Here is a 27,996-nt window from a genome sequence, read left to right as displayed (position 1 = left end):
GTGCACAGTAAAAAAGCAGGGAGTCCGAAGGTGTGACGTAAGAGCCCTTCCGTCTCATCCACACTCTGGAGCTGGTGGAGGACAGGGAGCGGGATATGGGCTGAATCAACCTCTGCGGCTCTTTCACGACACGTTAAACCTGAGTGAGTTCTTTAAACCAAACTGCCAGCTTCCCACCTCAGTTTCTGCCTCAGAGATACTGCGTTGTTGAGAAACAGTGAACGGAAAGAGGCTGAGGAGGCGAGGCGAGGCTGCGGCGTTGGAGGGTCTCTCTAACTTTAGCCCGTTAGCTAACTCGCTAACTAGCTAGCTAGCGAGAAAACACTGCCATGTTCAGAGTCTTTCTGTCTCTAAAACACTTGCACTTGTGTCTGTGGAGCATATGTTAAAGAAATGGACGTCGTTTAGCTCGTATATTTGCTGCTTTCGATAAAACCTGACACCTGTGCTAGCTAGCTAGCTGCTTGTTTACCCGTCACTTTGGCTAGCTGGCTAGCTGGCTGTCGTTATCCAGGTGTAGTGAGTTAGCTAGCTAGCTAGCCAGATAGCAGAGTTAGCCAGCAGGATTTATAAGGATGAGCAGCATCATGAAGTGCTGTGTTTTTATTATATTTGTAGCTATATAGCTAATAAAAACACTGTACTGTACAGATTGCCCTGTATGCACACCCACAGCAGTAGTGCTCATAGTTTCATATTCTGCTTGTTTTGGCTTCATTTAAAGTGGTGCCTTGATCAGATTTGCTGGCCTGTCACTTATTCAGCATCTCAGCCGGTCATCTGAGCTTAAGCCCTCCTCCAGTGTCAAAGCTGTGTCACACCTGTGAAGGTGCCCTATATGGTCTAGCTGTAGACCAGCTGGGTGTGTGGCAGGTTCGCGTTACAGACATGGAGCTTTAATCAGAGCTGTGTTGAATGTGATGCAGTGTTTAACGTGTAAATCTCCAGGGCGTTATCTGTTTGGCCTGTAAACTGATCACTGTATATTAACCTGCTTTTAAGGATGAGGGCTTCTGTCTGGTTCAGTCTGAATCCGTCAGGGCTGTGTGTGTGTGTGTGTGTGTGTGTGTGTTAGGACTGTGGTGTGTTGGGGCAGTGGTGGATCAGCAGTTAGAGCGTCGGGATATCAATAACAGGGTTGTGGGTTCGATTCCCAGGCTCGGCAAGCTGCTACTGTTGGGCCCTTGAGCAAGGCCCTTTACCCTCTCTGCTCCCCGGGCGCTGGAGTTGGCTGCCCACCGCTCTGGGTGTGTGTCTGTACTCACTGCCCCTAACACATGTGTGTGTGTGAGTGTGTGTTCACTACCAGATGGGTTAAATGCAGAGGACACATTTCGCTGTACAGTCCACACTGTACAGTGACAAATACGTGCACCTTTTTTGTTGAACTGTGCACCTCAGTTCGCGTTATCGCTGTAAGGAGCTGCTGCCAAAAAGATCTGCGTTATTTGATCATTGAGATGTAAACAAAGGCCTGATTTGATGTGTGATGCATTGGATATATATCACACATCTAAGCTGATAAGAGCCAGTGCTTGCAGTGTCTACAGCCATGATGCATTTCCAATTTTGGAAAGTCATTATTTTGATGATATATTTCTCTAATTTTGTAAGGAACACCCTTACAACGCTCGGATGTGACCATCTGATGGGAAGGGCATGCAGTCATATCCGTTGCTGTGCCAGTGCCAGTTTTGCACTGTCTACTTTATGCAGTGGACAGTGTGTTACAGGGGTCGCTTGGTTGACCCTGATCTGATCTGGAGTTAGGAGGAAGGTGTAGAATTGGTAGAATTTGAGTCTTAAATTTGAGTGGAGTTGTTGTAAGATTGCATGGGGTTTTGTGATGATTGGCCTCACATGTAACATATAACACCCCTACCTGCCACTGAGCTACCACACCATGTGGGAGACTGGGGTTCGATTCCCGGGTCTGGGTGATTATGCTGTGCTACAACGATAAGAGTCCTTGGGCAAGACTGCTAACACTACCTCTGTAATATGAGTAACCTTGTAAGTCGCTCTGGATAAGAGAGTCTGCTAAATGCCATGAATGTAAATGCTGTTGAGAAGGCATGCTAGAACCATAGTGATTGACAAGGCTACCCTTCACCTTCACGAAGGGTGGGTTAACCAGACTTTCCACAGACATGATCGATTGACCAAGACACATTTGATGTCTGAAGTTTGCTTCTTTAGATATTTTTCTTTGGGACTTCAAGGATGATGCCACCTAAAAAAAAATGTCCATTGGCTACAAACGTCACAGGCATATCTTGGCCAGTGTTTGGGGTGAGGTGAAAACTGTGTAGCCTAAATTTAGATTTTTAGTTAACCAATTATTTAATAGGTAAATAGACACCTGTCTTGGTATTTTGGTGACTTGCCTCAGTTGACCTAGCATTTCGATGAGCCTTGGGTGCCAGTCTATGATTTGTCTCTCCACGGTTCACTGTCAGTAGGTCGCCTTGTTGTTTCAGAGATACTCTGATTAGAGCTGGGCAATATGGAAAACAGTGTACATTTTTAAAAACTGATTTCCAAATACTCTCCCATACTGAGTACTGTGAATTTATTTTTACTTAAAATATACTGCACTACATTAAATAATGATTAAAATTTAATGCACTGGCAATCCACAATGCACTCATAAAAGCATTTTGTGCACCACTATACTTATCTTGTCATATTGCCCAGCTCTAGCTCAGACCCAGCCGTCTGGCCATAATGATTTTGTCCTATGTCAAGGGCCCAGATCTTCACTTCTGCCTGTTTGATTGCAAGAACTAACCATTCATTTGCATTGTTATGAGAGGGTTTATGTTGTTTACTTCATTTGTGAGTGGTCATCATTTTGGCACATTGGTTTTTGTAAAGCATCTCCAAAGGATGACCGAGGCCATCTGGTGTGGCTGATTGTGTTGTGCAGTAACACTTAGGGCTATATTTATTCAAGTGGGCTCATGTTTTTGCAGCGTTTCTTACAGAAAGGATGTGACTACCACCACCGTCATCACTCTGTCATGGCAAAAATCTCAGCCACAATCTGTAAACTTACATTCCAGTGAACATATTCTACTTTCAAAGGTTTTTACAATTTCTCCAACTTTCCAATGACATTTTGAAAGAGCAGTAAGATAAAATAAGATTTACTGTACAATATTCTTACAAATCTTACTAGGATGATTGAATATTGCTGAGACTAATCATACCTTTACCTTGTTTAAGTAAGCAATGCATACAAGTATGCCAAAATAGACCATGAATAAAAGCTGGAATAGTTTTCTTCAAAATTCGAATGTCATACAAATGAACTTGTTTCCCTTGATACTGCTAACATATGATTGCTTGCAGATTTGCAAAGAAACATGAGTCTCTGTTTAGCACTGTTTGAAATCTTGCAGTTGTTCTTCATTCTGTGTCAAAATGTAATGCTCAATAGAAATGCTGCACAATGACTTGGAATATTTGTAATTAAAAGTTAAGTTATTAGGATAGCTTCCCAAACTAATGGATGACCCTCTATATATACATAAGGTGAGGGCACTTTCACTCTTACCTAGGTTGGTCTGTTTTGACAGGTGGAGTTTGTCTGTTTGTCTGGAGTTACTGTATCACAAAAAACAGGGACGGCTTGTCCTTCTTCCAAGTGAACTGCTGCTGGGAACTCCACATGGGAAATTTCACGTACCATGTATTTCTAATAGGCTGGTTTAAATTCTGATGCAAAAATCTGAGTATTATGAAGGGCTAGATTCATTCTCAGCCTCTAATGGACATAATCTTGTCCATGTGGATTATTTTCTTATTGTTCTTTCCACACTGTGAGTTCATGAGCTGTCACATGACTCCACCAGTCCGTTCTGAGACATGAAGGTAGCATGGAGGAGAAATCGCACACAGAGCCAACTGAGCATCTCCATCTTATATAATCATTATACTAATCATTATCACGATAAAATGTTCAATTAATTGAGATACTGATTTGAGGTCATATTGTCCAGATATCAAATGAGATAGAACAGAATGTTCATATGCCCACCAGATTTCTGTCGGTTGGACAGTGAAGGAATTTCGACTGAGGCCTTTTCTCAGAACTGTTATAATTATGTTGAGCTTTTTTGTGGAATCACCTTTACAAAAATGACAGCATGCTGACAGTAAGCCACTGTGTTTGTCAGTATAGAGGGTTACGTGTGAAGAACATGAGTGGTCTGGAAAAGAATTGAGGTTGTGACGAGACCAGACTTGCACTGTATTCTTTCTGCCTCAGCTGAAGTTAAAAACACTGATGAGAGAGATGGAAGGAAAGGAGGGATCACCCTTTCATACGGAGATTCAGACAAATCTACCAAACTCACATAGCCAACCTTTTTTTCCTTATAGATAGAGATGCATGTTTTTCACCTGACAGCAGCAGCTACATATATTGTGTGTGTGTGTGTGTGTAATATATAATTATGTATGTATGTATATGTGTGTGTAAATCTTATTTTTTAGCAAGGTCTCAGATTAGCTTGTTAGAGCTATGTCTTGTACACAAGGCCGGGTGATGCAATGATGAGCTTTATAAATACTCTGACTCCTCAAATCTTGTCCCAACACCCAGCAACCATAAGCTAGGCTGTTGCATAGCACTTAGAACATTAAAATAATTGATGTCCACAAAGTAGCAACTAATTTTCAGGTTGTTTTAGGTACTTGCAGGTAGATGATTTGTCAGTTTTAATGTATTTATGAAATGAAATTGAACAGAAACAGAGTACAAGATGAGGTCTGGAGGACCAAGAAAACGTTTCATGTGAATTACCACTGTAGAATTTATAGAGGAGTAATTCACATGGAAAAGTTTCTTTGTCCTCAGATTTGACTGCAAAAGACCTCCAAGATGATTTAGCAAGTGGTGGTGCACTATTCTACTGTGCAGTTTTCTTTTTTTTTCATTGTGATCACCCAGGCTTAGTGGTGGGCAATATTTGTGAATGAGTAATGTGACATTGTCTGATAATGATATAAAGGTTGTAAGTACATCACATTTTTGAAGGGGAGCTCTGGTCCTTAAGGTCTAATATCTGGTCCTACATCAGATTTGTGAAGACCGGTGTCAAGACAATGTGCAGGGATAATTTATTAATCTGCTACTGAACCATTATGGCCCAGGTTTCTTGAACTCTCAAGCCGTCTGAACATGGCGACTGAATTATGAAAAGCTGTTGTACATTATAGTCCGTTGGTCAGTTGGTCTTCTCTGCGCTGCCGGAGCACAAGGCCTTCACCGATTCTTGGAACATTCTGGAGCACAAGGCTCACTCTGTGCTCTAGAAATCGGCACAAGTGTGTTTCGCGCTCACTGATTGGATGACTCATGGGGAGCATTGTTCTCCTCTCTGTGGCTGATGACACAGCAGGCCTTGTTTTGGTCACAAGCTTTGTCTGTTTATTTCTTTACGTCCTCAGCTCCTGCCATAAACGTCTCGGCCTCCAGAGTGGAGGGCATAATGTGGTCTTTATCTGCTGTTTGACCAAGAGAGCGGCTGAGGGTCGACTCACTCTCTCCATCTATTGACTTTAGCACTTTGCTTCACTCATTTGTAGTAAGCACTTTATTTATTTATTGGATTCTTTTCCTAATGGTGATGGAAAAAAATGTTAGTGTGTAAGTTCTCATTGTTGGAGAGTAAAATGATCAGCTGATGTTTTGTTTTCTTGTTGAACATTTGTAGAACTTGTTGATTTCTATGGACTGTAGTAACTGCTTGCAAGTGGCAATCATCGGGGACCAAGCACTGCGTACCATTATGGAGCCAGTAGAGCATGGATGATGCTCAACGTTTTTTTAGGATGGCATCTATAATGCACGTAAAGTCTCAAGAGAAGATATATGCCCATTTTTATACATATCATCCTGTGTGGTGCCGTTACCAACAGAGCTTTACTTTATTCATGTTATTGTTGTTGATCTCAATGATTGATTATTACAATTACGCCTATGTTTTAGTCTCAAAATACACCTGAACGTTATATCAAAATGACTTCAGTCTAATCCTGGGAGCAATGCTTTCCCTGCTACAGGGAACTGCTTTCTGGATTTGTTTTGACAGTAGTGAGGTTCCTCATAGAAAACTGCACCAGTGTGAGATTTTTGTGGATTGTAGGGTTAGCATTTGGTTATATAATAGATCAGTTTACAGAACACAACAGCATTTCCTCTTGCATCTTACTGATCACACTGTTTAAAACTGATTTATTTTTTTTGTGTTGACCTAAGTCCTAAGTAGTTCTGTAAGCTTTAGCTTCTCTTTTGGTGTCCAAAGTTAATCTACTGTTTCTATTAAGATGTGTAGATATACACACCTCAAGAAGGTCATTATAAACACCACCAGAAAGACTTGTCTTGACGTGTCTTTATTCGTCGTGGCAGTTCTTCAAAATCAGTTGAACCAGTGGCTTCTTTTCTGGACAGTTGTGGATGGGCTATTAGGTCAGTCTGCTGAGCTTGCAAATCTGCTAACGCAGGGCATGTATGAACAAGCACGTCCGTGAAAGCTGGCCACTTGGCTCGTTACCAGCACTCGAGGACAGCCTAGATTTCACAAGAAGCACATGCACAAGTTTTAGTAAGACTCTTTGTTATTTTATTATTATTATTTATTTATTTTATTCATTGTATTATTAAAAAGTATTGTGTCTTGGACTTGAGAAATACTATTTTTAAATGGCTGCATCCCAATTGCATGCACAGTAATACTATAAGGTATAGACTATACATTTATCTTAATGGTGCAGGTTTGGTAGATCTGTACATAAAATTGACAGGAAGTGATGAAGCATTGCTATGGCAACTCTGCAAGTTCTGCTGTTGCTGCTGCACTTGCATGGTTATTTGCCATTCCCCCCCCCCAACTTTTCAATTGTGAGTGGCTCCTCCCTTTTTGCTTTGCATTGCACTGTGGCATAATGGTGTCCGTCATAACTGCACTCAAAAACTGTTCCGTTGTGTATTTTGGATATTTGAGTATACTCATTTGAATTCATCCGAAAAATAGTTAATATTACTAATTAGTTTACAATTGGGCTGTACCTAATGATATATATATATATTCACCTTCATCATCTCACTTCAGAGGTTTCTCATATGGTATAAGATAAAAATAAGACGACTTTAAAGCTGGGTAAGCCAGTTTTTAAGGCTCCTTCCATGGGAAAACAGCTCTCTGAGGGGCAGGCTTGCATTAATATGCTTTTGTCTGTTGCACCAGCTGTGGATTCTCCTGGTTTCCACCAATTTACTTCACCGTTTGATTTCTGACCCCTCCGTTTTAATGTATTCCAGGCTATAGACTTTGCCTACAGCGAAGGGGGCGGGTGTGGGGGGGGTACCCTCTGCATGCACATGCTATGATTCAGATCCTGTGAGGATGGATGTGAGGGTATGACTAACAGCAGTGTTAGAGTTGCTGGCCTGTAGCCAAAGGAGCGAATAAAAGAGGGGGAGGAGGACTTCTTGGATATTGTCATGCAAGCTTATTGTTAACACAAGCACTCACTTTTGCTCTCTCTGTGGCTCCCCCTAACACGTTCTCCTGCTCTCGCTCTGTCCTGCAGCAGCTGCACGGTGAGACAGGACGGGGGAATGAGCAGTGAACAGGAGCGATGCCTTACGTGGACCGACAGAACCGCATCTGCGGCTTCCTGGATATTGAGGAGCTGGAGAGCAGCGGCAAGTTCCTGCGGCGCTACTTCCTCCTGGACACCCAGCAAGGCAACCTGGTCTGGTACATGGACAACCCACAGGTACCTTACAGCCAACATCATCCAACATTGCTAGCGCGGCGTTAGCTTGACCTGGCTCGCTTAGCGTAGGCTAGTAATACCCTCACGAGGCAAATACTTAAAAGCGAGATTAGAAGTTGATGTAACAGCTGGACTATGTTCATGATTCTGTGACTGTATATCGTCTGTTATGTCAGGACCATGGATACAGCTTACGTTAGCATGTGGAAGTCGTTCACTTGCGTAAAAACCCTAATGGGTTTGTTTCAAACTGACTTAGTTAGATTCCAACATTTTTTGGTGTACTGCATCTGTAAAGTCCTTGAATTGGTTTGAGATGAGTTTGATTTATGCTTGCGGATTGCATAATGCTAATAGATTTGAGTTAGCTATTTATTACGAGACGCCATGCGCTTCCTGGTCCTGATTTAGTAACACAACAAATGGAAAAAGAAGCTGTAACTGATTTAACTGGTCCATTCCGATGCGTAAAGGTATGGCATGGCCTTAGTAACCATTTGGCCCTGCAGTGAAAAAAAGAGGCCAGTGTTTCATGATCAGTACTGGAACAGAACAGGTGGTGTGATGACATCTCTGTAATGCTGATAGTGGTGTAATGATGGTAGACAGAGACTGTCTTGGGACCAGTTTGCAAGCACAGATCCATGTCGAAGCCAAAATCCTACTTCAGTCTGATTAAAAACAAAACAAAATGACCGTTTCATGTAGTAACTTTCTGTGAAATAGCTTTGAGGCGTTAAACGGCTTCAGAACGCTCTTTCCTGTTGCTGTAAACAGTTCTGTCTTTGTTAGTTTCTATAGAAAGGTACATTTCACACTGAACTCACTCTGACACAATGACATTGGGTCTTATTCACCAACCGGAAAAGTCGAGTCAAGTCAGATTTATTTGTATAGCTTTTTACAACTGTTGTCGTCACAAAGCAGCTTTACATAATTAGTAATTAGTAAAAGACAAAAAAAGAAATAACGTAAGACATGAAGGATCCAAGACCCCCAGTGAGCAGCCAACAGCGACAGTGGCAAGGAGAAACTCCCTCAGAGCTGGAGGAAGAAACCTTGGGAGGAACCAAGACTCACAAGGGGGACCCGACCCATCCTCCTCTGATCAGAACCATTTAAACATTAATGATAAAAATGACCAAACCAGATACAGCAGATAGTTAATAGTGGTGATATTAATAGTGGCAGATAGTTACGAGTCCCTTTAGGTTTTAACATGGTCATTAAGCAGGTAGCAGTGGTAGGAGGGTGTGCCGCTGGTCTGGTATGGGTGGTGGTGGGTGGGAGGCCTGATGGTCTAAAGATTCTGACCTTTAGGATTTGTTCCATTTACAAGAACAGTGGGGTCCATCATCATAAGAGCAGAGCTGTGAACAATTCTGCGCTCTACCTATCTTGAATCTCATCTAAGGCTTAGACTTTCTTAGGAAAATATTTGTGAATGAGATCCAATGTTTACCCCTTAATTAGTGAAGTGTGTAGAAATCCAGGATCAGTTTAAATTCCACTTACAATGTGCCTGCGATATCAAAGAGCTGACTCTGATTCTTGATAAAAGCAGATGATAGACATACCGACTGTATCAGAAGTTGTGATCTTGCAGTAAGAAGGCTTATGTTGTGAAAATACCAGAAACTACAGTGCTGCACTTGCAGCGGTTGTGTGCTCTGTTCTTGTTTTGAACTTTTGTTTTCCACTTTCAGAATCTACCGATAGGGGCAGAATGTGTGGGCTCACTCAAACTCACCTATATATCCAAAGTAAGGTTGATTTCTTGGTTGGTTTGTTTGTGTATATATTTATTTAGCTTTTGCATGCATGGCGTAATCCAACCTAATCTGTCTAAAGTTATTCTGCATCTGTAAAATTGCCTAAAACATCATAACTGTTATATTTAGTCGTTCACTCTGTCAGGCATTTGTATTGCTATCTCAGTGAGTTGTTGATGTTTTTCTGTGTTTCCTTGCAGGTTAGTGATGCCACCAAGCTAAGACCAAAAGCTGAATTTTGCTTTGGTAAGTGTTGATTTGGCAGCTTGAATAATGCTCTCTGTGTTGCTTTGCAAATAACCCAAAGGTACCATTTATTTTGCTGCGGATTATTTGCTGTATCTATTTTCCCATCTGCTTTTCCTGTTTAAATACTAATCTGCGCAAAGAATTATGCAAGACTTGCACTCAAATCAAAGCATGTTGATTGTCACATCACATGAACACAGGTGTAAAAGTGAGTGAAAAACTTGGGTGCGTAGTCCCTCATGAATATATACAAAATAAAGATACAGAATATGTTTAAAATGTACTGGTTTAATATACAGTCTGTGTAATATAGAGCTGTTTATAGTACTATTTATTTCATAGGATAATATGTGAATTCCAGTGTAGTGCAAGAGAAGGGGAGGAGTAAGGAGAGATCTTTGGTAGGTGTAATGTGACTGAGCAGAGGTCCATCCAGTAAGTGAGTGAGTGAGTGCAGGGTGTTTTGTATTGGCTGGCGGTGCGATGAGACTAGTGAGAGAGCTTTGTGATGGACTGCACTGTTCATCAGCCTTAATTGCTTGGGGGTAGAAGCTGTTTAGGACCTGGCTGGTTCTGGTCTTCATAGTTCTGTACCTTCTGCCACTGGGTAGCTCTGAGAAGGCCGTGGCTTGGGTGGCTGGAGTCTTGCGTAGTTCTCCTGGACTTCCTCGGACAGCGACTGGTGTATAAATCCACAAGGGTTGAAAGCTGAACCCTGACGATGTGCTTGGCTGCGCTGGCATCACCCAGCTTTAGACTGAAACAGGTCTTGGCTGATCGAGTAAGTTTGGATTAACTTTATCGTGTTTATGATCTGATAATCCAGTCTGACTGACCTCCCAGACCATTCAGCTCCCCAGCTCCTTTAAAACCTTACGGTCAAGTCGCTTTACATGTCTGTGTGTAGTATTACACATTCTGGACTGATATCTGTTGTTTGTCCACTACTGATGTGAAATAACAGGTTTATAGGGTGAATTACAGGGTCAGTGTGCTGATGTGTTGAGTTTCCATAGTGTATGTGTATTAGCATTAGCTTCCTCCCAGTTCTTTAGGGTTTAAAAACAAAGATATGCGTGTGATTCTCCTGCATTTCAGATATTATGGTCTGTTTTCATGTTCCAAAATAGCTTCACACTGCAGACTCTCAACTCCTTTGTTTACCTTCTGAGAGTCCACACTGACATATGCTAGATGGGCATTTGCTGGTTGGGCAGGAATGCCAATAATGGTGCCTTGAGGACACCAGGTGGCGCTCGTGGTTAAAATAAAGTCTTGGAACTGGATTGGGATTCACATAGCCAATACCCAATCCATTAAAACATGACAGGATTGGCCATCGGACAATAATAGGGTTGTAAATAGGCTTGTAAAACGCCACCTAGGGTTAAGACTATTTTATCGTATCGGGATAAATGTTGTTATTGTGATGCACAATATGGTCAGTGCTTAATGAACACTGATGATCAACTGCATGTTTCATTACAAACAGTGTTATTAGACTGGTTTAATTTATAGATTACTTTTTTTTTTTTTTTTAATAAAGTTCCTGTGCTCAGTATGAGGGAGTATTCGGATGGTAGTTTTTAAAGATCTGTCACTGCTGATGTGTTTTGTCTGTGATCATGTATTGTAATGACAAATATTGTGTAAAAATGTCTTTAAATATTGTGGTGGTAATATTTTCACAGTATCGCCCACCCCTAATGTCATCTGGGCATTTTGTGCCCCAGCCACTATTTATCGATTAAAAGCACTGAACTTAATACTCAGTGAATGCGTTTTATGGCACCTTTTAAAAACTTGCGTTACATTGCCTTGACCAGGAACAGTGTTTTCACATCGTCTTTTGAGTTCAGTTTGTATATAGCTTTGTGTATAGTTAAGGAAACCTCTCAATAACAAACTTGTTTGTTAAAACCTTATTTCGAAGCCAGGGGGTTTGGGTAGGTGTTTTCAGAATAGTGGGTTAAAGGAAAAAAGGCTGTGATTCATCTTCCAGGCCAAGGCTGAGGGCATGGGACGAGAAGCCATCAGAGTTTAGTCACTCTCTCACTTGCCTGTGGGCGTGTGCGCAGCAGGGCTGTGTAATATATCATGTATTAACAGTCATTGGGATATTGGCCTTTAGTTTTTTTTTTTTTTGGCTCATTAGCACTCTGCAGCCTTCAGCGATATCAGCTCTGCAGTCCGTGTTTAAATACTGTGACACCAAATGAAAGGCTTCTAGCATATGTCAACATCTGGACGCTTGACAAGATTGAAAGATTAAGGAAATGTATCTAAACTCATACAACTGAGAAAATCTTTAGGCATCTTGTGGTCTTGAGTTAAACTTGCCTAGGAGGCCCTGATCTGGCCACAAGGGAGTCATTACACCCCATTTACTGAAGCACATGGCTATATGTTTTGCCTATACCTACTTATATCTCTATAGACCACTGAAGCAAAGGCATTAATTAAACTAGCAAAGGCATCAGTTTGCACATAGCTTTATGCCACACAGGAAAAATTCCATGCATGTGTGACAGAAATGTCGCTTATAAATATAACATTATCGTTTACAGTTTTGCAAAGCTTTAGATATCTTATTTTTTCAGGTTCCCCTGCAGCTCTGCACTGCAACTCTTTTATTTGCTTTCTGAGAAAGCGCCTCAGGGCTGCCGACTGGGCAGTAATGTCCATTAATGGTGCCTGAACCTTTAACATTGTGGTTAAAACAAACTTTTAGAACTGGACTGGGTTTGAAGTAGCCGCTACGTGAAAATAGGCCTGGATCAGGTTGTAAATCAACTTGTAAAATCTCATCTGAACTTTTTTTTGTATTATGATTACGCAATCGGAGGGGTACAGCTGTGCCCCTCTAAATTCTTTGTGTGTCCCAATACAACAACTGGTCTAGAAATGCCCCTGACTGGCCATGATTTTTTCGGAAGATTGAAGATTTTCATGATTGTTCTAAGATCAGTGTGTTTAAATCACTTCTCAGACTCCTCTGCATCTACAGCCTTCTTTCTGAAGGCCTCAGAGAGCACTTTGGATCTGGCCGTGGTGATCTTTACCACTCACTTCAGCCATCAAGAGCAGAGCATGCTAAATGTCTGAGGTTTGACTTTTGAAGACAGACTTCTCCAGAATCCTCTTTAACCATGCTCTCATCATCTGCAGCTTATGTTCTGCACCTGATTCTAATTTTCAGTAGGAATACTTTTTCCTTATAAGAAAATAAAAATTGCATTTCTATTAATTACATTTTACAAATAATGTTTAAAGACATTTCTTTAGTTTTATGTATGTGTTTAGTTACATTACCTTCATCTCTCAGTATTGTTCAAACAAATTAATGGATACATTGAGTGTAATAGATTTACTAATGTATTTTATAGTTTTTTACCTTTTTTATATAAGTAAAATAACATAATACTTTTACTAATAAGCAAACACGCTTCTTTGAAACGTTTTACTGTGGAAATGTCTCTAAAATCTAAAATTGAACTTCTCAAGAACTGATGAATAATGATGCAGTGCTGCATGAATGTCACCCTTCAGCACAAGGCGGAACACACACATATACACACACACACAGGCGTGAGTGTGCGCGTGTCCAGTTGAAAGAATGCTGCCCATTGTGTTGCCTGCCCTCTGCAGAGCTTGCTACATTATTCACTTCATCAGCTCAGCCAACTGCGCTTTTAGACTCACGCATACACCCAAGCATCTAATCTTACAGCTATCTGCAGCTTCTGACATACCGGATTTTTATTGTTGACCCAGGGAGGCTTGTAGTTGAACGTACCTCAGCATATGTAGTTGATTTGTAACTACATGGTTGACTTGCACTCCAAGTATTGATCATTGTGTCCTAATTACTTTCATTCAGTGCCTCTCTCTCTCTCTCTCTCTCTCTCTCTCTCTCTCTCTCTCTCTCTCTCTCTCTCTCTCTCTCTCTTACTCTCTCTCTAGTCATTAATGCAGGAATGAGGAAGTTCTTTCTGCAAGCTAATGACCAGCAGGACCTTGTAGAATGGGTCAATGCACTCAACAATGCCACCAAAATCACGGTAAGAGTGCAGATGCACTTACCCTTATTTAGTCAGTGTATCAAAAACAGAGGTTCTACTCACTATGAGCTGTAGGGCACTGCTCTGCCTGTTTGCACATAATTAAAATTTAAGTGACAATACATATGCAATACTGTGCATCTGTGGGGAAAAATAGAATGAAGAAGCACCTTATCTGGGTATAATAACTGTCTTTTTACTTAACAAAACACTAATTATTGTGATAAATACAAATAACATTCATTCAGAAATTTTAACATTTTTCAAGTATTAAAGTTATTAAAACATCTCCAAATATCTCCTCATGGGAGTCTAGTATGATTTTATAGTCATCGTCCAAAACCTGATGTGGTAAATCAGTGCCTAATGATGTTAAATCAGGTGAGCTGGAGATGGAAAAGGCGACCTCTATGTGCTAGTTAGGTGGGGTCTCAAGGGGAAATCTGCAAACAAGCTTTGTTCTCGAAACTAGCTGACAAGATCTCAACTTTCTTCAAAATGAGAAATCCTTGTTCCTTTTTACAGTTTTTATGTTTTACAGTAGCTAGAAGCTGTGTGCTTATATAAAACCTAAAAGGACCTATTATTAGGCTAAGCGATAATTGGAGACTATATCTAAATCTAAGCTTGAGTTCTGTTTCTATACTGATAGAAGTGCTTTTCTCGTGCACATATCTCAAGCAATCCCACTTCTTTAGTCTGGCCCAATGTCCAAGTCGGGTTGGTTGTAAAGTGGACCACATAGCATAAGAATCTGAGCCTTTTTGACAGGAGCCAGATTGGGATGGCTAGATGACCGAGTCATAAAATCTCTAAAACACCAGACCAGGCAGGTGTTGTGGGGTGTTCCTGATATGCAGTGATCAGTACCTACCAAAAATGCTACTAGGAAGGACAACCAGTGAACCAGCAAATGGGTCATGGGCACCCAAGGCAATCCATGGATGTCCCACCTCACAACTTACAGAACTTACAGTGTCTGCTGCTAATGTCTTGGTGCCAGGTACCACAGGACACCTTCAGAGCACTTGTGGAGTACTTTAATGGGTCAATGCTGTTTTGGCAGGACAAGGGAGACCTACATGGTATGGGGCAGGTGGTTTAATGGTATGGCTGATCTGTGTATGTAATAGTTCATTCCTATATGCAGTATGTATCTCTGCTGTCATAGCTGGTGAATGAATCCCACGGCACTGTAAACATCAGCGTGCATTTGGTGTCCTGCTTGGAAAAAGATCACCTTAGGACCACCACTGACCAGATGATATTCGGGCAGTGGACCTTTTTGAGCACTGCGCACAGCACTGTCCCCGACATGTTAGTCATGTTAGCCAGAGGCATTCATTAAGGGCCGGTCTCCAGTCTGTGACTGCGTTATTTCTCACTCTGATGACTTTTGATGTGAGTCAAGCCTAGCCTGACTAGCAGGATGTTGTATTGTTAGGTAACTTATTGTATTGTTAGTAACAACCATCCATCATCATTTTTGTGCTTTCCCAAGTTTCTCCCAGTCTGTTTCACTTTCCTGGCTGGCTTTTGTGAACTGCCGGAAGTACCATATTCTGTAGTGTTCGGTAGAGCCAGCGTCTAATAAAACTGACGGGGGTATTACTAATTTTCTCTTTTTCATTCTCTCTCTGCAGGTGCCCAAGTCCTGTGATGTGGTCCATAATTCTGATGGTCAGAGAGCAGTAGGTGATATTCAAGGCAGCAGAAAGCAGGTCTCCTATCGGACTGAGATCATTGGCGGAGTGCCTATTGTCACACGCACACAGGTAATACATACTGAAACAAATGTTAAAATGATACATACAGGGTTATATTGTTACATATTGTGTACAAATGTTTGGTTAGATGTCCCTTAGCAAGTTGAACCTTGACCAGACACTTTTAATAGCCACTTGTCTTGGCAGAATTGGTAAAGTTCAATTACATTTGTTTGGTTTTCTGGAACGTACTCCACTTTTAAGCATGGTCCACATATTTGAGGTCAGCCCTTTTGGAAGGACATTCCAAAAGCTGGATGTTAGCCTGCTTTATCCATTCCACGACCACCTCTAACGTGTTTGGGGTCGTTGTTTTACCAGAGCACCCAGTTGTGCCCAAGTACCAGCCGTCTAGCTGATGACTTGGCGTTTTGTTTTTTGTTTTTTTTCTGAGGTAGTCTTCCTTTATTATTCCTTCCACTTTGCTCAACATACCTACTTCCAAAAAGCCTCAGAGCATGTTGACTCCACCGGGGTTAAATGCCCCACCTTTACTCTTCTAAACTGTATTTTATCTGTCCAGAAAATGTTCCCCCAGAAGGCTTTTTCTTTGTACATGTGGTTCAGCTGTAAACTGCAGTTGAGCTTTTTGGAGCAGGCACTTCTTTCTAGAATGGCAGCTTGTATCACTGGACTGTAGACAATGACGATGGTGGATCATCGGTTGTTCTTGACCATCTGAACCAATTTCATCTCAGCTGAGGAGTAACTTGTAACGTGTTTGGTCTTTCAGACCTTGGCAAATCGGCTACACCTCAAAATAACTTGTGTACAATTGTTTGAAAAATTCAGTTCTGCACTGAGCTCCTTGGACTTTCCATTATACTGTGTGTTTGTGTAATCCAGTGACTATTGTCAAACCCTTTGTATGTGTGCACAGAGACGTTACCAGCTGTAGTCAGTCACGATCACTAACAGGAAGTTAAACAGCCTTGGAAAGACTTTTCAGAATTTGAGTGGATGTGTATGTTTTGGTCCTCTATGTATATTTTTAATGCTTTATCCATGCATCTATATAAATACTCAGAAGCACTGATTTGAAGGGTACATTTTGGTGCCTTTAAACAGTTTTTAATCATTTTGTTTGCTGCTGATTTGATGGTGACTGACATTGTTGCCCCTTAACAAGCAAGATCATCATCAAGGAGTGCCGAGTCTTATTCTAATTCTGGTTGGTCAGAATTACCCTGTGCCTTTTAGCAGGAAGGGAACGATGGACAGCCAGCCGGGAGAGAAAAGGAAGCCTTGAAACGGCCTTACAGTCACCTTCCCTACTTCCAGTGTAGACCAGCTCAGGAGCAGAGTGTAATCAAGGCAGGCTACTGTGTGAAACAGGGCGCTGTGGTGAGTACAGCAGATGAAACAGTTTGAACAGTTCTAGGGACACTGCATGGGGCTTGGTGGGGACTAACCCACCTGTACACTGTCTGACTTATTTCAGCCAGTTCCCAAATGACTTGATTATGTGGAGAATCATTCAACCCCTTTATGACAAACATCTTAGTGGACTTTATTTCTTAGTAGACCTGCTGCAAAGTCATGCACAGCCAGGCACCAGCTTCCGGCAGTGTTTCTGATCAATCGTATTTCATTACTCATGGGCTATGGCCTCCAGTTTAAAAACATTCATAGATTTCTTAAAATCTCAGTAAAGATTTTCTATAGGGTTTAGGTCGGACGACTGTAGCGGCCACTCCAGAATCTTTCAGGACTTCTTCTGTAACCATGCCTTGGTAGACTTGGAGGTGTGCTTTGGATAATTGCCCTGTTGGAAGGTTCGGTGATGCCCAAGCTCAGCTTCCTGAGAGGGGCTTTACGTTTTTTCCTAGGATTTTCTGATGCTTGATTAAATGTCTTGCCCTGCACACGCTGCAGGTTTCCAGTGCCAGAGGAAGCAACGCAACCTCCGTGTCCCATGCTTCACTATAGGAAGGGTACACTTTTCAGGGTATGCTTCATTCTTCCTCCTTCAGACATCCTGCTGATCTAACTGTACCCAAAAAGTTCTACTTTTGTTTAATCGCTCCACAGAAGTTATAGGATTCTGTTCTGTGGAGCAATGAAACAAAACTTAATTCAGAAGTCCTGGAAGATCCTGAAGCGGTCGCCAGAGTTGTCTGACTTAAACCTTGTAGAAGTACGTTAGTGAACTGGAGGCCACTGTCCATGAGGAATGGGCTAAGATTCCTCAGGAACGCTGCTTAAAGTGGTGGTTACCTGTAAAACACTAAGATATGTTTTTTTGGAGAATACATTTTTTAAAGAGACGATTAAAGAAAATCTTAACAGAAATATTCTTTTTTATTGTGCAGTATAACTGTTAAGCACATAACCATCAATTGCCATCTCCAATATGCATGGAATAAACTGTTAACCATATGTTAAAACCATTACTGCTCGCTCTTCTCTGCCTTGTCTCAGATGAAAAACTGGAAACGAAGATACTTCATTTTGGAAGAGAACTCCATGAGCTACTTCAAGTCTGATCTTGTGAGTTTCATGTTCAGTGGTTCACTCATGACTGTTCTTAGTACTGTACATTATCACACTGATCCACATTCACTGATCATGTAAGTGCGGAAAGACAGAAAGAAAAAGTTAAATCCAACATAGCAGATCAGCCGAGACATGTTTTGTGTCTGACGTTTGCTTCTTTAGACTTGCAGTGGAGTTTTTTAGCTTAAAGCTTAATAAAAAGGCTTGTACTGTTACTGCTACTTCTGTTTTTTAACCATGTATTGTGCTCTTGTAGTATTTATAGAAAATGGTGTCATACAGAGTCAGAAAGCACATAAGCATTTCTGTTTGGGATTACCCAACAACTCAACTCATGGTTTGTGGCAAGTGTGTCATGATTTAGGCATGCAGTCACCATGATAAGCGGTTTAGAGTCACAGTTCTAATTTGTGACTATACAGTGGCATGCAGAAGTTGGGGCATTTCTGTTGCTGTTAATAGCCAAGATGACCTGATTTCTAAAGGGTATAACGTTAAAGGTGATTCCTGTGATATTTTAACCATGATTACTTTTTTTTCCGGGGGGGGCCCAGAGCAAAGTAGGATGCACCGATAAGGCTTTTTCAGTCTCAATACCGATACATAAACTTTGCATATCGTTCGATACCCGATACCAGTCCGATACCATTGCTGAATTAATAAACCGTATACCTCACCATGTGAAAGAGACTTCAGGCATCAGGGTTGACTTAAACATTAGTTTATATAATATAACAAATTAACACATAGATATAAATGTACTAAATTTGCCATTTGTCATTTATTTATTTGCACATTTAGTGCAGTCTCACACCACCAAATTAAAGTGAAAGGATCCGTTTCATGGATCTCCCAATCCTGCTAATTTTGTTAATATCGGGGCGATACCCGATCCAAATATCGGATCGGTGCATCCCAAAGCAAAGATTGCATGCATGGTCAGTACTAAGCAACACTCTCTTAGGCAAACAGTCGTTAAACACTTTTTCTAGGCAGCAGCTCAGATCTTTTACTTCTTGTTTGAGGGAGTTTCACCAATTCTTCCTCGCAAAAGACTTCCTAATTCTGTAAGATTCTTGTGCTGCTCTTTTGAGGTTTATGTACAGGTTTATGAACTATATTTAGGTTGGGAACTATAAGCTTCAGTTACCTCAGTTTCACTCCATTAGCTTCTGTTAGCAGCACCAGTAGAAAACTTTAAAGGGCAAACCTCGGACACAAAACATGTCTTGGCTGATCGACTGAGTTTGAGATAAGGAGATGAGTTTTTTTGGGCTGATTTATCTCTTAAATCACCTAGACAAAATAATCAAATTATAAACAATGGCCAGAGCCAGCATTCGCACATTCTCTGAGAGCAGGTGTGCTGGTCTGCGCAGTTTCTGAGGTGAAGATTACTCAGAAAATAATGGAGGGATCTGAAGCTAGATCAGCACTAGCAGCACTGAGATTCTTTATGAACACACACTGGGGATTTCTGCCCTGACATGTACAATGTACCACAGTCTGACGTTCCCGTCTGTATGTGTAAGAGTGAGTGTCTGTGTGCGTGTGCGCACTTCCTTGCTTATCTCCTCATGTGAGCACATGTATATTAATGTCTGGGTGAGAATGAGATGTTATCATGACACACTCCACCATCCCCGACTGGTTCTGCTGCTTTTTTGACAGAAGGTGTTCTGTTTTTTCGGTCACATCTACAAGACATCTCATTTTCTAATGCCTTGTAAAGGAAATTGAAAATAGGAGCTCTAGAGGAGCTTACTTTCTGAAAAGTCAGATTTGTTCACAGTGATGGTGATGGAAAGCAGACGTCCAAGGTCCAAGTTATTGTGTGAAAGGGTTACCTAAAATATAGTTAGACTAGTTTTTCATATTAAATATAGTTCTGATCCTTATGGTGGGTCATTCTCAGCACTGCCAAGACACTGACACGGTGGTGGTGGTACAAGTGGGTCAGACATAGCAGTGCTCACTGTCCACTCTATTCGACACTCCTACCTAGTTGGTCCACCTTGTAAAGTCAGTTGCAAATCTGTTGCTGCACAGTTTGTTGGTGTTGGTCATTCTCTAGTCCTTCATCAGTGCTCACAGGATGCTGCTGCCCAGAGGACACTGTTGGCTGGATATTTCTGATTGGTGGACTAAGTCAAGTCCAGAAGCACTGCTGTGTCTACTACTTGTACCATCACAAACACACACACTAACAACACCCTGCCACCATGTCTGTCCCACTACAGTGTTGCGAATGACCCACCATCCAAATTATCCATATTACTTGCTCTGTGGTGGGTCATTCTCAGCACCACTGAGGAACAGGGTGAAAGGAGGCTAACAAGAATATGCAGTGAAACAGATGGACTATATATAATTATTGATATTTTTATATAAATTATATATTTTGTCATTTTTTTTGGTCCATTCCAACTTGTCAGATGTAAATATTGTGATGCATGTATTTGGAACACCTGCTTCCCATCACCACCATTGTAAAAAAACAAAAAACAAAAAAAAAACGTAGTCTGTACATATCTCTACAATGAACCATTTCACACCAGACCACTCTGAATGACTGTTCATATCCATATTTTAAGATCTTTAGTACGATGGTTACAGTTCTTATATGTCTACACTAGCATGCATGCACACAGTGTCCTGACACACATCAGCGTTCCTTTGTTAGATCACTGAATAAATATCTGGTGTTTGCTCATACTCTTGCTCTCTACCTCTGCAGGAGAAGGAGCCCTTGAGGATGATCCCCCTTAAAGAGGTTCATAAAGTTCAGGAGTGTAAACACAGGTGGGAGGCAGCAGCGCAATCGCTTAACATACATTTATTACTAGATTCATCATGTTAGTCATATTTAATTTCTTTGTTTTGGTTGGCAGTGATATATTGCTGAGGGACAACCTCTTTGAAGTAGTCACCACCTCGCGAACCTTTTATGTCCAGGTAAGAGTTGATTATTAAAATGTGTCTGAACAAACAATTGTAACTTTCAGTGTATGTTAAGGGAAGTATTTTATTGAGCACATTAAATAAACAAACATACAAGTAAGTGCACTTTGGGTAACAAACAAAATGAAGAAACAAGGTCTTGTTCTGACGCTAATTCAATAATATTTCGTCTTCTCTTCCTCGTTTTAGGCAGACAGTCCTGAAGAGATGCACAGCTGGATTAAGGCCATCTCCGGAGCCATCGTGGCCCAGAGGGGCCCTGGAAGATCTGCTGCATCTGTATGTATCCACCAATACACATTCATACATCAGAGTGATCTCGGTCAGGATATGTATGGTGTATGTCCTTATACATAGCCTAACACTAGTCTGTGGTGCATGGTTTTGCTTGTAGGTATCAGCATGGAGTAGCCACTGCATGTGGGCTTCTGCATGGCCATTGAGGAATAATTTGAAGATTTTTTTTTGCAGTTCTCTTTACCTCAAATGCTCTCACTGAAGCAGGACCAGCTTGGGGATGTCTGGTGCTGTAGTTTTTACACTGGAGCTACAACAAGAGGAAGATAGTAGTTCAGTTTTAGCTATACAGCATACTTTAGTCCACTTTCATGTCCGACAACAGTACCATAGAGGGTTAGACACCACAAGTCATTGGAATTCTTTGTCTAGGCCACAGTTTGTTGGGGTGTTATGATGTTAATTTAGTAAGTAGCAAAAATTGTATTTTGACTAGTTAAATACTTTGCAGTTCTGTGAATCTCATTACGTTTGACAATTATAACAGGTTTGGAATGTTTTTGTTGGCACAGGACGTAAAGTTGTAGATTTTGAAAGGCCCAAGTCATTTTCTCATTGAGAAATCCAGCTTAGGTGTGAAATTCTTACTGTGGGCCTGACCACTCAATTTCCTGTAGGCCTATAGGATTCCCTTCCCCATTACAGCCATTCAGTTTTTTTCTGATTTTGCAGTCAGGCTTACTTGCACTGCCTGTAGCGTATAAGGTTTAGTGTTAGCTCCAGTGTAAAACTGCCGAAGCAAACATGTCTGGGCAGACCATCTACTTTTGGGATAATGGGAAAATTGTGGGTGTTTTTCCCCCTCTTTCACTATTTCTTTAATGTTTGCTGTATTTACAAAGGGAGGAGTATCAGACCATGAAAAGAGTGACCCACAGTAGCACTGGCCTACTCACTCACTGTTACGCACACACTCGCAGGGATGGATGCCGGAGTGACTGCAGTGGTTTGGACAGAAGATCTAGAACCATTTTCTTTAAAGAGATCTGGGAGCACAGATTTAGTACTTGGTGTCAGACTCTCTCGTTCTCTCTCCCAGTCCTTCTCTCCATCTCTACCTCTTTGTCTGTCTTGTCCCCCTCCCCCTTTTCTCTAATGGAGTGCACTGTGTTGTTTCAGATGCGTCAGGCCAGAAGGCATTCGAACCCATGTATTCAGAGGTACACACCACGTGTCACTCAAGGCAGCACGTATGTGAGCCCCGCCCCCTTTGTCCCACCCCTTCCTGTACCCTCATCTTGCTTAAGAGAAGCCACAGCACATGCACACAATACACACCAGGGCTGCACAATATGTGGTATATAACTTGTATATTGTCCAGCCCTAATACACACCCTTACCATATTTAAAAGCTAATCACATAACTAATACACGCTGCATTCCAAGCTTTAGCACCGAGTATTTCACCTGTCCACTCTTCCTTCTTCCTCAGTCTTCTCTGCCAAGTGGCTCCTCAACTGGTTTTTGTAATCAGCTTTTTTTTTTTCTTACCCAGACCACTGCAGTCATTACCCAGCATTGCTGTGAGAATTTGATTGTATTTAGTGATTAGCACTTTACCAAGGTCAAGATATGTGCTGGTCACCACCCCACCTTATTCCCACCTCATCCCAAATGTATTGGATGTTGCTCCAGACTACACAGTTTTGGCAAATGGTGGATGAAGTGCTTTTATACTGGGGACAACTTTACAATAACAGGCCCCAATAAATAGCATCATGCGCTATGAGGTTTAACCCTAGACCAATTCATTGCTAGGTTAAATTGTCAAGTTAGAGCAGAGAAATTAACAAACTGTGCTAGATTGTAGCCCTCAGTTCTCTCCCCTGCTCTAGATTCTGGCTCACAGACCGCAAAGGTTGTGAAGGTGGCTTGCCTTTCATATGCCGTCCTACACAAACCCCCTGGATACTGAGCTCCTCTGGTCTTATGGTGGAATTGGTTTGTGACTTCCCCCTAGCACTAGCAAGAGAGCGCACCATCTACCCTCCCAGAGAGAGCATGGCCAGTTATGCTCCCTTGTACTCTGACTTGTGACCCTTGGGCCAAAGTGGTAGCACATTAGGCAGCTGAGCCACTCTGAGCCCCTCCCTGGTCTTGTTTTGATTCTCTAAGTGAAAATAACCTCACCCTCCCCTACAGAGAACACCTTTTAAATTCACAATGACCATTTACTGGCTAAATCTGATACATTTGTTGGGGGTGTGGAGAGCCGAGAGTGTGTTAATGTATTAACATCAACTATTCTTATTCTGTCTCCAGCTTCAGTCTCATCTCCTCTCCGCTTTCTATGTTTGTGCAGTAAAGGGAAAATCGGTGGGTGCTATGACATGCTAACATTCCTCAGCTGATGCTCTGCTCACTCTGTGTCTGGTACTCACTCACCTTCTCTGCTTATAATCCTCTACAGTACTGATGTTACCCGTGTTGGTCCTTCTGCAGTGCTTTGAATTGAAGTTCCCTGGACCAAAAATAAATAAATACATAAATCACTCGCATCATTTCTTCCATAATACTTGGGTTAGGCATCCCCTTGCCTTAGTAGCAGCGCTAAGCCAGTCTGGGAAGAATTATGCCAGTCTCTTCAGTCCATTGTAGCCCACTCTTCCACTTCCACTCCTCCAGGTTTTGCAGAACACGGACACAACGAAACACTGTCAATCCCAGTTCTCACGCTGAAACAGAGACCCATGCTAACTCGAACATTCCTGAGAGACTGGTGTAATACTTCTGGAATTAGTGATGTTGTTATTAAAGAAATAACCTGGTGAGAAATCCAGTGAATGATTGATCACTGACCCCAGATGCAATGAATAGCCTAGCATCTTCTAAACTAAAGAAGCCACCTTTAGATACCACAGATAACATTCCTTGGGCCAATGTCAGTGCTAACAAACACTGGACTTGAACGGTCACCAATGTCATCGCTGTAAATAAACGCCAATAAATGTCTCCTAAGCCGCTGAAAAAAAAAAAACCTAGCTCTTTGCTCTTTTAATAAGACTCCACAACCCCGAGTCTGACCACCCATGGCAACCCGAGCACATCATGCTAGTTTATGTAGCTTTTTGATTGTAATTATATCCAAAATCTCAATATATGCTTTAAAACAAAGATAATGCTAGAGATTGGTGACTGTCCAAGTCCAGTGCTTGTTAGCAGTGTTAGCCTAGCATCTCCTGTTCTAAACTAAAGAAGCAAAGACTTGATCTCAGTGTTTTGGCGGATCGACTGCTTCTGGGGTCAGTAACCGTTAATGTTTTTGACTGTTTGCTGAACTATTCCTTTAAGTTGGGGGGGGTGCACAAGTATGGAAGAAGAACTTATGCATGCGATCACTTTCTTTTTTTTGGTCCAGTGAGTTTGTGCTTTTACTGATGGATTGGTTTTATGTGGAGGTTCTGTAATGTATTTAAGGTATTTGATGGACTTGTATAGTACATAATACCCCGTAATATCTCTAATTGCTAATCATAGCCCACATCTATTACTAAGAGAGATAATTCTGTAATTCTTACTGTCAAACTCGATTCTGTTAAAATCACAAAGCTCATTGACGATCTCCCCAGTTTAAACCAATCCAGGGTCCAATAATACATCATTATGCTTGCTTCCCAGACAGTCCCACTGATGCATGTGAGACATGTTGCATAATCTGTTACTGTCTCTTCTGTCCCTCTCTCTAGGGGCACACTGTTGGCTCCTCCTCCTTCTACTGCACCCCCTCGCTTGGCCCCGCCCCCTGGAAGGCCAGCCCTGCCGTGCCAGCCTACCCAGAGTTCCGTGTTGCCACGCGGCCTGGCGTGGGACAGCGAGCACTTCATGAGCCTGCTGCCGTTGCCCCGGCAGCACGCCCGCCTGTCGCTACAAGAGACCCACCTCTCCAAGTGACTCACGAGTCGCCGTGGCGCCGGCGCAGCAGTTTCGGCGCGCGCGATGCCCTGTCTCTTCCCCCTCCACTTCCTCTCGACCTGGACGACGCCGAGCTGCCCGTCAGCGAGGTTTAGCTCTTGGAGGTTATGGGAGAAGCGGATCTGCAGAAGTCAATCACGGAGGGTCTGAAATGAAAGGAGAGGAAGAAGATGATTAAATGAAAGCTACCCTGAACTGTCGTGGTTTGCCAGATTGTTCCCCTTTCTGAAAGTCCTCTATAGAGTCGGGACCAAGCAAAATATTGTGTTTTTTTTATGTGTAATATAAGCACAGGGAGGATTTGCTGTTGCTAAAAGCTACTCACAGTTTTTCCACTTCACTCCTGCTTTAATTAGACGTTGGGAGTAGACTAGATGAAGCCTGGAGAAGCTGAGATCATTTGAGTGTCTCTTAATATTTTTAATACACTAAAAAAATGGCTTTTGAGGCCTCGTTTTTATAGTTACAGGAAAGGCTCAGTAACACGTGCCGACGTGGAAGATATGGAATAATATTAGCATTAGTAACATCAGTTGGCAAGTGGTCACTGATCTAGTGAACGTTACAGGAACTGAGGGAAACTGGGACTACACTAAACAGAGCTGTGTGTGTGTGTGTGTGTGTGTCAGAGTAACTATGCTAACCACTGGAAGACGGGGAAGACGGCTCCCTACTAACCGGAGTTTATTTAATAATGGCCGCTGATGTTTTGTGCTGACTCACTCAGTGCAGTCCTGCTTTCTTTGAGAATACCTTTCTTTCCCTTGCCCATTTCTATCTGCTCTCGTCTCCAAATTCTCAGCAATCAGTTTTGCTGAATTTTCTCTTATTTTTAGATCATTAATGTTAGCAGAAATCTGACTGAACGTAGATGAGTGTAGTAGCTTTGGTGTTGATGTTAAAGGGTGTTCAAAAGATTTTGACATTTCAAACTGCTCTGAGTGGATTTATTTATCTTAATGAATTACTTAGGCTGAAATTGCTGAAAAAGTGCAATTCCTCATTAGCTAACAAAAGTGCGGTGAATGTGAATGAATGAGTACTACAGGTAATGTCTAACGTGGGAGTTGAAGTGAGGGACTTGTGGGAACTGTGAATTGCAGACTACTAGAGGCAGTATAACAGCACTGGTACTAGTAACTGCTTGAATGATTTCAGCTTCAGTTCGGTTTGATCTATTGTTTTTAATGAGTTTCTGCAAACAGTTACAGCCCGGCTGCCCAATCCTCAATACCCAGATTAACCCTAGACTTGTTTTTAAATGATGAAACCACTGATATTGGATGGGCTTAATCCAAGGCCACAGCATTGGCTCATCATGTCGTATAGGGGGTATATTTTAATAGATTTTCACTATTTAACTGGACTTGATTTCTTTCTTTTTGTTAAGAATTGACCTTTAGCAGGTATTAAGACTTTTCTCTATATTTAGAAAAGAACAGAAACTATGCTTCCTTAAAACTGAACAAACATAGAGGACAAACTTCTGAAAACTAGTCCCACCTATGAAAGGATGGTTTATACAAATTTGCAGCTTAATATGCAGATACTGTGGGCCGAACAACCACTTTCCAACACAGTCCAGACAGTCCTCGGCCCAGTTTGCGATCAGTATTCTGTTCTTTTCTAAACGCAGGTGCATGTATTGAAATAGCGGGCTTTGCTATGATATTACACAGACAGACGCAGCACAGACACTGCAGACAGACGACCATGAGGCCCATCAATCACACTATAGTCCAGTCTGTCCCTTTTTGAATTGAGGCTGATGCCTGTGTGGCCTTTGCACTTCCACAAGCTCACTGTATTATTAGTTAGCTGAGTTTCTTCTAGATAACTACTGTGCCTGTTCACGTAAAGCCAAACCGTTTGGGTGTGTCTTAGCAGTTTGACCGCTTCTACAATATGCCATTGTTTCGAGCTGTTCTTTTCAGTTCTAGTCTTGTGGCTCAATTCCAGGACAGTATATTGTTTCCTCTGTTCAAAGACAAAATATCGTATTTCGATTGCATTGGGAGATATTTAAAAAAAAAAAAAAAAGAAAAAAAAAAAAAGTGTTCAGACATGTTTAAAGATGATCTGATTTTTTTTTTTTTTTTTTTTTGATCAGAATACTAAACACACAATGCTGCTTTCTACAATGTCCCATCTAAAGGCCAGCTGGTATTGCAATAACAATTAACACAATATTATCAGAAGCTCAACCACTAACAAGTCCTCGTGTAATGAACTAATCACTGAGCTGAAAGAGGGAAGAAACATACCGGAGAAAAAAAAAAGTCCAGGCCAGAAAGCTCCAGACTCCAAGACTGGATGTGAAACTTCCTTCTATTGAGGTCCTACAAGAGCCTCGATAAGTGACTGTAATTTTCTGTATTAACACTTTTTTTGTCTTGTTTGGTGACTGTAACTGTTGATATCTCATATTTTTGTATTATTTATTATGTCCAAATGTTAAACAAAATAAAGTTTTAATTTTATGCCTTTTGCTTTTCTAGAGCCTCCAAATGGAGAATGTGTGTGTGTGTGAGAGAGTGTGAGAGAGAGAGAGAAAATATAAAGCTGAATAACTAAAGAATGATTAAGTAAATAATAAATGTAACCAGGTAAATGTTCAGCAGGGTAAAAAACTTAAGGGAAGTAATGTAATCACGTAATGTAAGGTGCAGCAAGTAAATTTAAATCAAG

At 41.5% G+C, this 27,996-nt stretch overlaps 1 protein-coding gene across 6 annotated transcripts; it reads left to right on the top strand.

Moving 5' to 3' along the window:
• The first annotated feature begins 4 nt into the window (after positions 1-4).
• plekha1a (pleckstrin homology domain containing, family A (phosphoinositide binding specific) member 1a) lies at positions 5-27,788 on the top strand. Of its 6 annotated transcripts, none has more exons than XM_072689933.1 (13): positions 5-143; positions 7,606-7,794; positions 9,501-9,557; positions 9,767-9,812; positions 13,779-13,876; positions 15,520-15,651; positions 16,846-16,986; positions 18,064-18,132; positions 20,876-20,940; positions 21,030-21,093; positions 21,289-21,378; positions 22,516-22,590; positions 25,083-27,788. In XM_072689933.1, exons 2-13 carry the CDS (start codon positions 7,654-7,656, stop codon positions 25,401-25,403), a joined length of 1,299 nt encoding a protein of 432 aa, XP_072546034.1. In that variant the 5' UTR covers positions 5-143; positions 7,606-7,653; the 3' UTR covers positions 25,404-27,788. The 6 variants fall into 6 exon arrangements, with proteins under 6 accessions (XP_072546034.1, XP_072546033.1, XP_072546038.1 ...); XM_072689932.1 differs by having other exon boundaries at positions 16,843-16,986; XM_072689937.1 differs by having other exon boundaries at positions 16,843-16,986; positions 22,516-22,556; positions 25,083-25,373.
• Positions 27,789-27,996: the final 208 nt, after the last annotated feature.

This window comes from Salminus brasiliensis, chromosome 10, assembly GCF_030463535.1.
Source record: "Salminus brasiliensis chromosome 10, fSalBra1.hap2, whole genome shotgun sequence".
Taxonomy (NCBI): domain Eukaryota; kingdom Metazoa; phylum Chordata; class Actinopteri; order Characiformes; family Bryconidae; genus Salminus; species Salminus brasiliensis.
This window is presented reverse-complemented; position numbering and strand designations above follow the sequence as displayed.

Bases quoted from the DNA above. Each gene is read 5' to 3' on its own strand.
- plekha1a (XM_072689932.1), top strand. From the start codon at position 7,654: ATGCCTTACGTGGACCGACAGAACCGCATCTGCGGCTTCCTGGATATT. The intron at 7,795-9,500 runs GTACCTTACAGC...TTCCACTTTCAG, and splicing joins GGTACATGGACAACCCACAG to AATCTACCGATAGGGGCAGA. The intron at 20,941-21,029 runs GTGGGAGGCAGC...TTTGGTTGGCAG, and splicing joins GTTCAGGAGTGTAAACACAG to TGATATATTGCTGAGGGACA.